This window comes from Crinia signifera, chromosome 6 (assembly GCF_055691185.1).
Source record: "Crinia signifera chromosome 6, ASM5569118v1, whole genome shotgun sequence".
NCBI classification, from domain to species: Eukaryota; Metazoa; Chordata; class Amphibia; order Anura; family Myobatrachidae; genus Crinia; species Crinia signifera.
Genome location: NC_139222.1, coordinates 255429606 through 255444374, shown reverse-complemented (window position 1 = coordinate 255444374; position 14769 = coordinate 255429606). Strand labels below are relative to the sequence as shown.

Genomic DNA, 14769 nt, shown 5'->3' with positions numbered 1-14769 from the left:
AGACCAACTGTTAGAAGTCTGCCATACTCCCAACTATTGAGGATTAAAAGAATAGTGTCCGACCCGACAGTGGCGAATGCCCAGATGGACCAGATGATTGAGCGTTTTGTCCATCGGAGGTATCCACTCTCGGAATTGAGGGCAACAAAAGAGAGAGTTATGTTGTTGGATAGAAATAACCTGTTAAATCCTGTACCCACAGAAAAGAACATGGAGAACAGGTTGCCGTGGGTAACCACGTACAACCATTATAGCCCTGACACCACCTAGATTGTAAAACATCATTGGCTGTTGATACAGGCCGATACCCAACTTGGACTGGCGCGTACCTCCATCTTACCCAGCTTCAAATGCTCTAAAAATCGTAGAGACATTTTGGTTAAGTCAGACGCGTCAAGCAGCAATACCAACAAACAACGTAGGGAGTGACATATGCTTGTCACAATGGAACCAAGAACTCCTCTCACTTTCTTTAGATGCTGATGAATCTCAAACAGATAAGAGAAACTTCATGGTGCAGTATAACATACTTTTATTCACACACAATTAAAACATCACACAATGTAAGGGATCTCAGGACTCTCACCATTCGATTATGTCCACAAGTGATTGTAGACACAAAAGCATAAGATGTAAAACCACCACAGGCGTCCCTGGATACTGGCTGTAAGGTGAAGTCCGTCTGGTCCCCTTCCAGAGTGTTTTCAAACGACCACTGCCAACCGGTTTCGATACCTTGCGGTATCTTTCTCAAGGCATACAGAAAGTGGTCACCAGTAGGGGTATTTATACTACCATCCCAAATTTACAAAGTATTTCCTAATTCCAGACATAGATTTTCTAGCTTCTAGGTACACATTACAATCAACAGGCGATCTGCAATAATCCATCCCAGGTTTTCTATTCCAGGTGTAATTCCCTCCTCATTAGAAGCACTACGCTGAAATAGTGTCCCCGCTGTTAGGGAAACAGCAGCTTTGGTTTTTCTGTTCCATTTTTTGGAGTAAAGTGCATATGGTGCTTCCAGTTTACCTCAAAATAAATGAATGGAAGTTAGTAATATTTACAAAAATACAAGAAGTATAAAACCAAGATTAAAAAACATAAGACCAATATATAAAAATAAGGTACATTTTAAAATAGCTATAAAAACCACTTAGTTTCAAAATCCTTATTTAATCCTTTTGGTAAAAGAGTATCATAATTAAAAATATGTGTCATCTCGCATCTGGCCAATTTTTTATGTGAATCCCCACCTCTTATGCTAGCATTAATTTTTTGTAAAATGTAAAAATTCATAATTCCTGACACATTGCATTGGTGGTGGAGCCTAAAGTGATTGGAGAGAGCATGGGTTTCTACTCCCTTTTTTATGTTGCGCAAATGCTCACCCAATCGAACTTTAAAAGGTCTGCTGGTGCGACCAATATAAAATGTATTACATTGACATTGAATGGTGTAGACAACATTTGACGAATGGCAAGTTAAAAAATCCTTTATTATAAAGGACTTTCCATTAATGTCCAGTTTGTCAATTTGGTGGTTTTACATCTTATGCTTTTGTGTCTACAATCACTTGTGGACATAATCGAATGGTGAGAGTCCTGAGATCCCTTACATTGTGTGATGTTTTAATTGTGTGTGAATAAAAGTATGTTATACTGCACTATGAAGTTTCTCTTATCCGTTTGAGATTCATCAGCATCTAAAGAAAGTGAGAGGAGTTCTTGGTTCCATTGTGACAAGCATATGTCCCTCCCTACGCATTATTGTCTACCTCATATGTAGAACATTTAATTCGGTACGAGTCGACTCTAGTTTTAATTGAACTGTTATGTACTGTTAAAACCATATTACACTATTGTGGTTTTTTTCTTTTGTTTTTTGGGTTTCACCTTGAATGTTTGCAAAGTGCCTTGATTGCCTACCAAATTCCACACGGTATTGTATGTAACTAACCTCTGGAGTGGTTCTCCAATTTTTTGGTTGTGGTTTTGGGGCTGCTTTTTAAGCGCATGATATATTAGTCCAAATCTTTTGTCTTTGCAACAAACAACGTACCCGGGTGGCGTGTGTAAGATGTATGTGCACCACTTGTGCCTTCCTGATTCCGGGGGCCACGTTTAATCACACCCACACGGGTAAATCCATTCCCATTAGACATTTGCTGACATGCAATACATCACATACTGTTTACCAAATTATTTGTCACAGGTCCTCCATAAGAAATGCACTTCTCAAGAAAAAGAGCGACCAACCTGTCGCACGACACTTTTTGGAATTCAATCACAACTTGTCATCCTTGAAATATAGGATGATTGACCATATCCCTCTGTCCCCCAGGGGTGGCAACAGAGGGTAACTATTGTTGAAATGTGAAGCCCGATGGATAGTCAAATTGGGTGCGACCTCCCCGCGTGGCCTAAATGAGTATTCAGGCATCAATGTTCTCTTATGATCACTCATAATGTTTGTTTAATCAATTAGGAGATCGATCTAAATGTTGAATACTATCATAAATACATGGTCGGTCATATTGCAGTACCAATGCACGGGATGCATATCGGTTTATGATTGTACTGTATGTAATTCGCTATGTTTTTTTGTTTTTTGATATCTTATTTTTTTGGATGTTTTTTATAAATGATACACTGTATTTGTATAAATATGCTTTGTACAACCTTGTATCAGTACGTTATATTTTGTCATTTGTTTTCTATGTATATGGTTGGATAAGGGGGCTTGCCCCAGGAGCGTTCCTGTATTGGTCTGTCTCCGGGGGGGTGGGTCTCAGTAACACGTTGGTGCGCTAGTGGACGGTACACATGACCACCCTGCTGACGCACACTACAACTGCACGCTATAAATGCTGTTTGTATCACTTGTATTTTTGAGCCTGAAGATAATACACCCGTATTGAAACGTTGCTAATAAAGGAGCCTTTTTTTCACTGTTCACATTGGTTGGAGTGCCGCTTCATACTACAAGTCTATATATATATAGAGGCTTAAATGCATTGATCAATTCATGAACCAAATCTCCACTATTTATTATCAGTTAATTTAGTGTGTGCAGAGCCCATCCAATGTCTATATATATATATATATATATTCACCAAACGAACTGCGGCACTTGGGACTTGCTACAGGAAAATAACCACACGTAGCCTCTCAGGGACGTTTCAGCCGCAGGACGGCTTTTATCAAAAAATAGCTTACATAAAATAACCAGGTGTGCTTACCTCTATAAGTAGTGCAGAACCATTGCATGTACAGAGACAGCAGTCATGTGCCGACGCCAGGGGCGCTGGGATAGTGACGTCATCGTCATAGGGACTGTTGCCGCGGCAACGTGTCATTGTGTGTGTTTATCTATAAAGTTTTGTTGAAGAGAAAAAAATACAAAGTGAGTGGTTTGTGTGATGTGAATGCTGATACGACTGCTGCCACTATGACAACCAATGGTGCCACTGCAAAAAATACATACAAACTTAGTGAATAAAACAATAATATAACATAATGGCGGCAGTAGAAATCTGATAATACATAATGGAAAAAAAAACAAGACGAAAATAAAAGAGCATATATATACAAAAGAGTAATTAAAGACTGTAAATAATGTTCAATTAATGCTGCAGCTCTAGTTAATCTTACTGACTTAATAGTAAGCTAATGTCTAAGTTATCTGTATATGGCCGAAGCTCTATAATGCGCACAAGATAAAATCGAGTTATTTCAACTCAATAGGAAGATCCAGCTGAGTGAATATTTTAAAGATACACTACCTACACCTGATGTATCAAATATCCCATTAATACTTGGAGGGATATAATGAAACGCAGAGCCGAATTTCCCATTAGGCACGTGAGGCACTGGCCTAGGGGCGGCACATGTTTGGGGGCGGCACTTGGATGCCTGTGATAGTACTGTCAGCCCAAAATGTACCAATAACTGCAAAATATCCACTGTACTGTACTATATTCCATCTTAAATAGAGTGTAAATGGATAGGACATGCAGATACTGCCCCTATAAACTGTCCTACTTAGTAAACATTATTGTTGTGCCTAGGGGCGCCCTCATCTCTAAATCCGCCCCTGATGAAACGTCCCTAAGAGGCTACGTGTGGTTATTTTCCTGTAGCAAGTCCCAAGTGCCGCAGTTCGTTTGGTGAATGTATTGTCCGGTCAGCTGAGGCTGCGCCGGTTACTGAAGGCACGGGGCCAGTAATTGAGCATTGGAGCTGAGTGCCGGCTAACTTGCATATTATATATATATATACATATAAAAAGATTTCTAGAAGTCCCCACTTAGTACAGAGTCAAGTACTGCGGCACCCGAAGGCTGACAAATGAGACAACAACTGCAGAGTAGCGTGATCGAACGTTTTCGATGTTTAATACATCGTCATCCTGATGACGATGTATTAAACATCTAAAACGTTCGATCACGCTACTCTGCAGTTGTTGTCTCATTTGTCAGCCTCCGGGTGCCGCCGTACTTGACTCTAGTGGAGCTTACAATCTATGTTCCCTACGACATGTACATGCACACACAGACATTCTAGGGTTAATTTTTGTTGGGAGCCAATTAACCTACCAGTATATTTTTGGATTGTGGGAGGAAACCGGAGTACCCGGAGGAAACCCACGCAAGTACGGGGAGAATATACAAGCTCGGCACAGTTAGAGCCATGGTGGGAATCAAACTCATGACCTCAGTGCTGTGAGGCAGTAATGCTAACATTACACCATCCATACTGCCAACCAGCAATAATAAAAATGACACTTAATATGTTATCTTAAAATGTCACATTCAATATTTAATATTTATTCAATGAGTTTGATGTCAGCATCTATTCAGACAAGATGCAGAATCCATTTTGCATTTAATCCATTTATTTACAAAGATACCTAATGCATTTCGTCTAACAACTTCATCAGGGGTATTGCAAAAGTAAGTTTCATTAGAACAAAATCAGACTATCAAAGAATGTTCTTTAAGAGACAAATTCATAAAATCAGATAGATTTATTGAGGTACATTCAACAGAATTGGTACATCTGTCAGACCACACTTAGGTCTACAGTCATTAGGTCAACCCCACTAGGTCGACTGGCAGGAAGGTCAACCTGACTTAAGGTCGACATGGGCCAAGGTCGACATGACTTAAGGTTGAATTTGCATAAATGTAGACATGAGGAAGGTCGACTGGTCATAAGGTCGACATGGGTTTTTCACCTTTTTTTACCCGAATGTCGACACAGTCGACATGGACACAGTTAGCAATGAGAATCGGACCCTCATATCGCTCGCTTCGCTCGCAATGCTTCCGGCACGGTTGCTCGCTTCGCTCGCCACAGCTTTAATAACCTCCTCCACGCCCTAGTGGATGGTAGGGCATGAAATACCGCCTGTCGGCACATGTCGGCTCAAAAAAAAGTGAAAAATTCATGTCGACCTTATGACCTGTCGACCTTCCTTATGTCAACCTTTATGCAAATTCGACCTTAAGTCATGTCGACCTTGGCCCATGTCGACCTTAAGTCAGGTCGACCTTCCTGCCAGTCGACCTAGTGGGGTTAACCTAAAGACTGTAGAACTAAGTTCATTCTAATAGATGACCGCTTCCCCATTCAACTACCTTGACTAATACTGCATAGGTTACTGACAGAGTTTCCCCTTTTTAGAATGGGGTATCCTACGCAGTATTAGAGATAACCACAAAGATAGGTGTTGCTTTCTCCTTTCTCAGTTTTTGAGTGGAGAAGGCATCTAGAGAAAGAACTCTATGGGCAAAAGTCAATTTTTAACTTTGACTTTTAACAAACAATACAATGTGCAGTTGTAAATTAACAATTCATCAGAAGCTGAGAACTTAATCTTTTAAATGGTACCTCATTTAGCGATTTGAATGGAGAAAAAGGGATCATCACCAAAAATCACCTTCTGGAAGTAATATACTGTATATGATGATAGACTGGGGTAGTGGGGTATAACTTCTACAACAAAATGTAAAATATTTTTCATTAAGCTTATATAAACTTTAAATAAAAAAATGTTGACCCTCCTGTACAGTTTTCCTTAAAAAAAAAATCAAAGATCACATTATTGTCTTCTAACAGTTTATAAGCATAGACTATTCATTCTTGTCTTTTGTTTCTATTACTGTGGCATTATTATAGGTGGTGGCATCACTGTCTGATTCCGAGGAATTCTTAACCGTCCAAAAGAAGGAACAGGCCAAATGTATCTGTGAAGGAGACTCAACATACTTTACCTGGGAAGCCACAGCCCTGCACATAAGTAATATATAGATAGGTGCTAAATATGAAATTCAGGGGTTTAAGGACATTAATATTTCAGAGAATAGTAACAGAACCCTGCCATCCATCACGCTATACAGTATGTACATACCTCCCAACAATTTCAGTTTACAAGGATGTAAAGCTTTACACTGACTGCTGGGTTGATGTACTGTATTAAGCAATGAAAAGATTGAAAATGACCAGTGGTGAAGTTGCCCATAGCAACCAACCAGGTTTTCTTTTCATTTTATAGAATTTACTACCTTGGAGCTGATTGGTTGATATGGACAACTTTATAAATATACATTATCCGCTAGGTCTAGCATGCTCTAATCTTGTTCATTGTTTGTAGCGCCAAACTTTGTAATTGAGCCACAAAATACAGAGATGGGTTGTTTTTAGTTTATTGAGCCTCTGAACTGTTATGTTGGTGATACCGGCTGGAAAAGAGGTTCCAGGTTCAAGCCAACTAGATTTCCCTGTGGGAAACGATGAAATAATTACTGACCTCACTTATGTTCACCTGGACATGATTGCCAACATCTTACAAACAAGATATTGAAATACTGGAAAAGAGAGTACATTCTGTGGTGGATATCTTCTCCCTCAGTGGGTGATCGCTAAGTTCTAGGACATCAGTGTAAAACAAAGCATGAGTCCAACTTTTATAATATTTAAAAAAAATATACATTTTGTAGAAATAATAATAATAATAATACTAAGGCAGCAGAAAGGGGCATTTAAAATGTGATAGCCGGTCTATTTTCTCATCATCTTTATCATATCTTCATTATTCAGAGAACGTAAAGATCCATGTGAGCAGCGGTTCTCTGCAGTTGGAAGGAGAATGCACTGAAGATCCACTTTTGATAGCAAAAGATCATAGAGAAGACTCTGTTGAGAAAACCGTTGTGGTCAAGGTAAGAGATAAAATATAGTACCATGGTATAGGGTACCACAATCTCCCAAATAATGTCCATCATTATCACCCGTAAGAGATGGAAATTACGTGCCATGTTTCAAACACTATAATTGTGTCCCAGCTTGGCAGGCCCACTCACACTCTTGCCCCCAAAATATAACTAATATGCAATTCATTTCACACTGTATCTAGTAATGTCCAGGTGCTTCCACGTGTCATGGCAGGAAGCCCAGGTATGCATGGAAGCTCACATTAGAAGTGTGGAATGATATGGATGCATCCATGCTCTTCCTTCATCAATGTGAGATCCCTCAATCTGTTGCTGTGTGTGAGGGAGATGCTCAGCTATTGGGGAGTAACATAGCAGAGACATGGTCCAGCTACTGTGTATGCAGCCTGCTTTTACAGACTGATTGACATACTACTGTGTAACATCATATATACATGTCAGCAGATGTGGACACAGCTAAATAGATATACAGCTTGAGTTTTTAACACAACTGAGATATTAAATGTAGAAAAACTTTGCTTCATGGACAAAATGATTAAACATATAGCATCCTTCTAATACGCCATTATTGACATTGTATCTTTTCTGCTTATTTTAGGCTAGAGGCCATGAAGAGGATAAGACAGAGACCTTCCTTCTCTATCCATCAGGTGAGTGAAGGATACAGGTCACTGAATTCAGATGGATAATAATTAAAGCATAGTACAGTATATTCTACTGTATGTTCAGTGGCGGCTCCAGAGGAGGAGCTGCAGCACAGTTCAAAATTCAAATAGGGGAGTCACACCAACTGCCACCAACTGCCATTCCAAACTGCAGTATCTCACTACAGTATCATGGAGAAATGTCCAGAGCAGTGTTACTTATTGCTATGAAATCCAGTTCTATGATTTACTACAGTATATAAGGAATTATTTATTTATTACAGTTTAAACTTTTATGTCTTTAAAAATCAGATGTTTTATTGCTTATAAATGCACAAGGGATCTGTCAATGAATATTAGAATATTATAGATTTTATTATTTTAAATTAATATCCTCTCCGCTCAACCTTTTGTGGAAAATTTCTGGTATTTTCAGTTAACGACTCTCCCAAATTTATTTAATGTTATTTGTTTTCTTGATCGGCAGATACCAGTGAGAAGATACAATTTTCCCTCCAAGTTCCAGAGAGATTAGTTCCAGGCTCTGCCCGTGCCCACATGATTGTTTTGGGTGAGGAAAAGCCTCAATGGTTTGGAGAATATTATTCTGATCTGCAAGTACATTTGTATTTGAAACTATTGCATTATAACTATTATAACATTCTTTGCAGGTGATCTCATGGCTAATATTGTCATTAACTTGGACAGCATTGTAAATATGGCTGAGGGATGTGGGGAGCAAAATATTGCAAAGTTTACCAGATATGTTTACACAATGCAGTATCTAGAGAGTACCAAAGAACTAACACCGGAACTCAAGGACAAGGGAGTGAAAGCCATGATTGAAGGTTCGTTATGTGAGCTGTGTAGATTGATAAATACTAGAGTTGTGCTGTTTGGTTCTTCATAAATCAGAACACAACTGAATTTTGTAGATTCAGAACCAAATCGACTCCTGGTTCGAATCTCCTGTAAGGATTCAAAACAAGTCAGAGTCCGGATGTTTTCCAATTCTGGTTTTGGATTTCATGTAATTTATACATATTTTTAAATCCAAATTCGGAACCAAATCACTTGAGGGTGGTTTAGCCAAAAACGAAAAACAAAATAAAAACAATAAGGATGATTTTGGCAAAATGAAAATAATAATAATACAATGGTCTGCACACATATAAAAAAATGCAGAGAAGTGCTATTATTAATTAGGAGTGAAGAGCCAAGAAAGGGGAAAAAAACCTTATCCTTGAATTGATGACACTTGCCTTATGGTCAGCTTCGCAATGTTACAGTCATCAACAACAGTAACAAATTCAAAGACACTTTTGGGGAAATTCAATTGTTGTTTAAAGCACAATAATTAAAGAGCGCCTATCATTGCAATTCAATTGTTTTGAGTGCCCCTAATTATTGCACTTATCAAGCCCAATTAGTCTGTGTTTAGCTGCATAAAGTAGCTAAACATGACTAAAAGTAAGGGCTGTTTGTGCTCCCAACAGCCTACTTTTCGCATTTTTCATCTTGCCACCTTCAGGGGATGTGAGCTGAGATGTGACTGTTGTGACAAATGGGCGTCTTACTGGAGCAGCAATTGAATAGCTTTGATAGACTCCCATTTCCTAAGACAATATAACAAACAAATGAATTGCCCCCGATGAGTTAAAGTTAGGAAGATGGAAAATTCCTGTTTGAGCCGGTTGCAAGTATTCTGCAATGAAGGAGTATTGTTGAGATGCAGTTGTAAAGACTCTATAAGATGGTAGAGTTGCCTCTCTATTTTAGATATAGGCAATACGATTTATTTCAGAAATCTCGTTATCACCGATTGATCTAGTGTGAAATTTAGAATTGTATGTCTGTATCGCATGACGAAAATCTTTACATAGATGCTTTACATTTAGTAGTGATTGTTAGGAATGAATTCGGTGATGGTTGTATGGGATCTAGCCAGACTTTATCTGAGGGACAGTCAGACTGTTCAGTGTATAATGACAATCTGGGCGCTCTCACTGTGGTTAGTGATATTTTCCGGTTACATAGTTACATAGTAGGTAAGGCTGAAAAAACACTTGCGTCCATCTAGTTCAACCTGGTTGGTCATGCTTCACTACGATGATGTATGTGGTGCAGTGCAATTTAATGAAGGATGGAACAAGGGATTGTTATGTCTTGCCTTACATTGTTCTGATGTATATAACTGTGCCTATTGGCCGGCATATCGGTTCTATGTGTACCTAGCTATAGATGTATCCAATTAAGCTGACACATTCCCACACGCAGGGGTAAATTTACTAAGACGGAAGTTCTATTGAAGATGGGATGTTGGCCACAGCAACCAATCAGATTTTAAATAAATAAGAAGTAGAATCTAATTGGCTGCTGTGGGAAACAACCCATTTTTAATTGAACTCTCATCTTAATAAATGTACCCCTCATAGATTCAGCTGCACTGAGGTCCGTGGCTAGTTTAACATTTTCATGCACTTATTTAGCCTCTTTTCCTCACATAAGTAGTGATCCAATGTTATCAAATAAGAAAGATGTGGAAGTTTCTTCTAAAGATAAAAAGTAGTAGTAGTAGTGTCAGTAGCTATAGAATAATAAAGCTCCTAGATTATTTCCGAAGTACATACTAAAAAAGCATGTACCTCCTATCAGAATAAGGGGATGGTCACCAACCATCCAATGATGTCTCTCCCCTTCAGAAATAAAAGTCATCCTAAACTGACATTTATTCCCGTAGGAGTCTGCCGAAGAGGGGGCAGGCGCTGATGTTATGTGACATCACCCACCCGCCGCCGGCAGGCATCGGCCTACCTGCCAGGGGAAGGCCCAGCATTTTCATGGGGATGCTAATAAAATGCTGGGTCGTTCCCCTGCTCCATCCCGAGGTCCACCCCAGCCCGCCCCCTCTGGAGTGAACGGCTCAGCGAGTGTAAAAACTTGCCGAAGCGGTTTGCTCCCGGGGTCTGCACATGCGCAAATATGCAAAGGCGCAGACACCCCACCATCGGAATGGGGCCAGATTTGACCCCGTCCGATCATTATTGAATCACCCCCCCCCCCCGTGCAAGGCGGCCGGTATGGTTGTATATCGGCACTTAGAGCACTCGTTCAATAATCTTTTTTTTCATTGTAGCAGAAAAAAAAACACTGGTAGAAGTGGAACCAATTGTACACAGAATTATGTATTACTGATGTTTCTTTATCTCGCAGGTTACCAGAGACAACTGACTTTTAAAAATGAAAATGGCTCATATGGGGGGTTTCCAGGTGATGTTCCAAATTTCTGGTATGTGTAAAATATTCTTTGATTTCCTCTAGTTTGATATTGTGCAATTGTGATACATGCTCTACATATAAAAAAGACTTGCTAGTAAAGTGTGCCCTTCTGTACAACATAAGATACATTGGTGGAACTTGTGAGTGGTGGGCCCAGGGGCAAAAATATAACTACCCCAACCCAAGAAGTAATTGCTGGTCTGGGTAGCAATAGGCCCCTTAGTCCTCAGGGGCCCTGGTGCAATGCACCTGCTGCACCAATGGTAGTTCCGACTCTTATAGTATCTTATCTTGGGGGTTTTACGGAGGGATAAAGGAGACATCTATAGAAACAAACACCACAGGCTAAATGTAATAGGGTGCAAGTTGCAGGCTGGCAGGGCTTTGTGCAGGGGATACGGTCACTAGGTTGACAAGGGGGAGGTCAGAAGGTCTTCATGCATGTCGACCCCTGAAGGTCGACATGCATGAAGGTCATCATGACTGAAGGTTTACATGGGGTTAGGTCAACAGGGTCATTACATGTACATCAAACTGTTATCCACCTTTTCTCTTCCTTCTGCATAGCAGCCAGACAGTTATTGTAGTGAGTTATTTTGTTTCTGTGCAAGGTAAATATTGGATGCTTTATTCTTACAATGCAATTTAGATTTCAGTTTGAACACACCCCACCCAAATCTAACTCTCTCTGCACATGTTACATCTGCCTCACCTGCAGTGCAGCATGGTTTTTTCCAATTGCAAAAATTGCAACCTTGCTAACAGGTCTGAATCATTTGCCCAATGTCAAAAGTTTTTTTCAATTGCTCAAAACATTTTTTAATCTCATCGCCACTGATGCCTTATAGTATTTTTGCAGTTTTTTATTTTAATTCACCTCTTCAATATCAGCAAAACTTTTCTTTTAAGGTCTCTTCATCCCAGGAAATTTAAAAAATTGCATGGGGTGAGATTGGATAAATACGGTGGATGAGACAAAGATGTCATGTCGAGTTCTTCTAGCCGTAATAGTTTACTTTTGCATTTATATTTCTTACTCTATGGATTCATTCGGTCCTCCGTGCGTTTGAAATTCGCAGCCTTGCGAGTCAATCAGAATAAGGTCCTATATTTCTTTCAAAGATGTCATGTTGTTTTTGGTTCAAAAATGCTTAACACTCTGTGTTGGCAGGTGCATTGTCAGGATGGAAGAACCTGTTTGCCACAAATCTGGATTTTTTTGTACTCAAATCGTGAGGAAACCGTTTCAAAACTACCAAATAAAATAACAGTCAACTCCACAAGTTCTTTAATAGTCTAATGGCGTGACAAATTTTCATCAAGCTTTCATTTCGTGTGATCGAAGGAGGACGTCTGAAACTAGGTTAATTGTCAATTATTGTCGATTGACATTTCCCCTTATTTGAAACAGGAGAACCATTCTAGTGATCTTTGTTTTACCCATGGCAGCATCCTCGTAAGTTGTTTGTCGAGTAAAAAACATTTCTGCTGCATTTTTTCCCCAAAGTGGAAATCATCCATCACTAAAATAGGCGTAATTAAAAAAAATAAAAAAATAAACCACTGGTGTCAAGCACCACTTTCATACAAAATCAGCGGGAATACTGATTTAGAAGGGTGGAAGCCCCTACTATAAGCCCTTTAGAACACAATTCCTCTTACAGGACAGCTGAGAGGTATGCCGGGCCATGTTAAAATGTGGGGGGTGTGGCCTAAGTGGGGGAGGTTTGGCCACCTCCTGAGCTTAGGCCACGTCCCCAAAATGTTTTGAGGGGGTGAAAAAACTCTAAAGTCAAGGCGGGGTGTTATTGTCCCCTCCCCCTTAGCAGCAGCACGCACTTACAGCATGTGCTGTGCTGACAGCAGGCTCAGCATGAGCTCTCACGCTGTCAGTGAGATGCTCATGCTAAGCCTGCTATCAGCACAGCACATGCTGTAGAGCCGTGTGCTGCTGCTGCCCGGGGGGGGGGGGGGGGGTGTCGGACCAGGGCCCCTGCCAGGCCCCTCCAGCAAGCCCAGGCACGGTTAATTAGTACCCGCCGCCCCCCCCCCCCTCGGCTGCCCTGCTTTTAAATATCTCCTTGCATTACATATAGGGCCCAATTCAAACCTGATCGTTTGGTTGCAAAAATGCACAGCGTGTGCGATTATTGATACACTGCGCATGCGCTCGGCTTACCATTCGCATGCACAAAGCTGTCCTGCGATGAACTCCTGAAACTAGTTATGTTCGCTGGCCGTTCACAAGGTGATTAATAGGGAGTGTGCGTGTCAGGATGGAAACTGATGGTTTTTTGGGAGTGGCAAGAAAAATGCTGGGCATGCCATAATAAACTCTGACAGTGTTGCCGTGCCAATCCATCTTAGGTGTGACGTCAGCTTCAGCCCAGATGTGACTGTTTTTTATCGCAGCGGCGAGTAAGTCTCAGGCTGCGCAGGTGAGCCTGTTACGAAGGATTTCGGACATATTCGCACAGGTGAGAATGGATGTGCACCCGTACACATCCATTGGCACAGTAAGCACATTCATTTGCAAAGTGGGATTTCGCTGGAGCAGGGCAGCAGCTTAACTGATCTCTGGCTGCTGCAAATTCACAGCCATGTGATCAGGTCTGAATTACCCCTATCGTATATAAATATTTTAATTTTAAAATAAATGATAAGATAACTCATGATCTGTCACCTGTACAGTTTATCGTTGATGGATTTATTTCAGCTTTACTAACCGATATTTTGAATCCTGTTGCAGGATCACAGCATTAGTAGTGAAGGCTTTTAGCAATGCTCAGGACTTCATCCACATAGATGAGGCCATCATTCAGCAAGCTGTGACCTGGTTACAGAAGGAGCAATTACCAAATGGTTGTTTTGATGAATCGGCACCTTATTTCAATAATGATCTAAAGGTATGCTCACATCTATTACATGTCTCACTGGGGCTCATGTGAGAGAGCCAATCAGAGGCTGGCCAGTCATTTGACACATTATTTAAAAATTTTAATAGCCGCCGCAGCCTGCCCGCTGCCGGGTGCCGGATGGCTCCCCGACAGTCGGGATTCCGACAGTCATTACTCCGACATCGGAATCCCGACTGCTCCCTCGTGGGGGTCCATACCCGCAGCGTGTCGAGCGCAGCGAGCCCTCAAGGGGCTTCATTGCGCTCCCTCCGCTGTGCAGTCGGGATTCCGATGTCTGAGTAATGACTGTCGGAATCCTGACTGCCGGTGAATTATACCACACCCCCGCTGCTGGAGGTTGGACGTCATCATACATGCTGCATGTCCGACCCCCTGATCCATCAGAACAAATGTCGCACACATACGATTTTGGCCCGATTTCACCCGATTTATTGCCTCAAAGTGCCGAAATCGGGTGAAATCGGCTCCAAATCGCATAATGTATAATAAATGTTATTACTTAAAATTTGGTATTTTTTTCCATTTCCCAATAGGCAGAAAATATGGTTGCAAATACTGCGTACATTGTTATCTCCCTGCTGGAGCATCACGTGGTCTGCAATGTAAGTGATCTTGTTTCATACTCTACCTTGCATTGGACAAACTAAAGACAACATAAAATATATAAATACCAACCAAATGATTGACATTA

General features: G+C 40.7%; 1 protein-coding gene across 1 annotated transcript in view; it reads left to right on the top strand.

Moving 5' to 3' along the window:
* LOC146009228 (alpha-2-macroglobulin-like) overlaps positions 1-14769 on the top strand; it is a 193172-nt gene that overhangs the window by 149279 nt on the left and 29124 nt on the right. Inside the window, exons 20-27 of the mRNA XM_083149390.1 lie at positions 6183-6303; positions 7104-7225; positions 7836-7887; positions 8369-8452; positions 8553-8729; positions 11095-11170; positions 13910-14066; positions 14612-14680. Coding sequence (XP_083005516.1) covers positions 6183-6303; positions 7104-7225; positions 7836-7887; positions 8369-8452; positions 8553-8729; positions 11095-11170; positions 13910-14066; positions 14612-14680 — 858 coding nt within the window. The remainder of the gene's footprint in view (positions 1-6182; positions 6304-7103; positions 7226-7835; positions 7888-8368; positions 8453-8552; positions 8730-11094; positions 11171-13909; positions 14067-14611; positions 14681-14769) is intronic.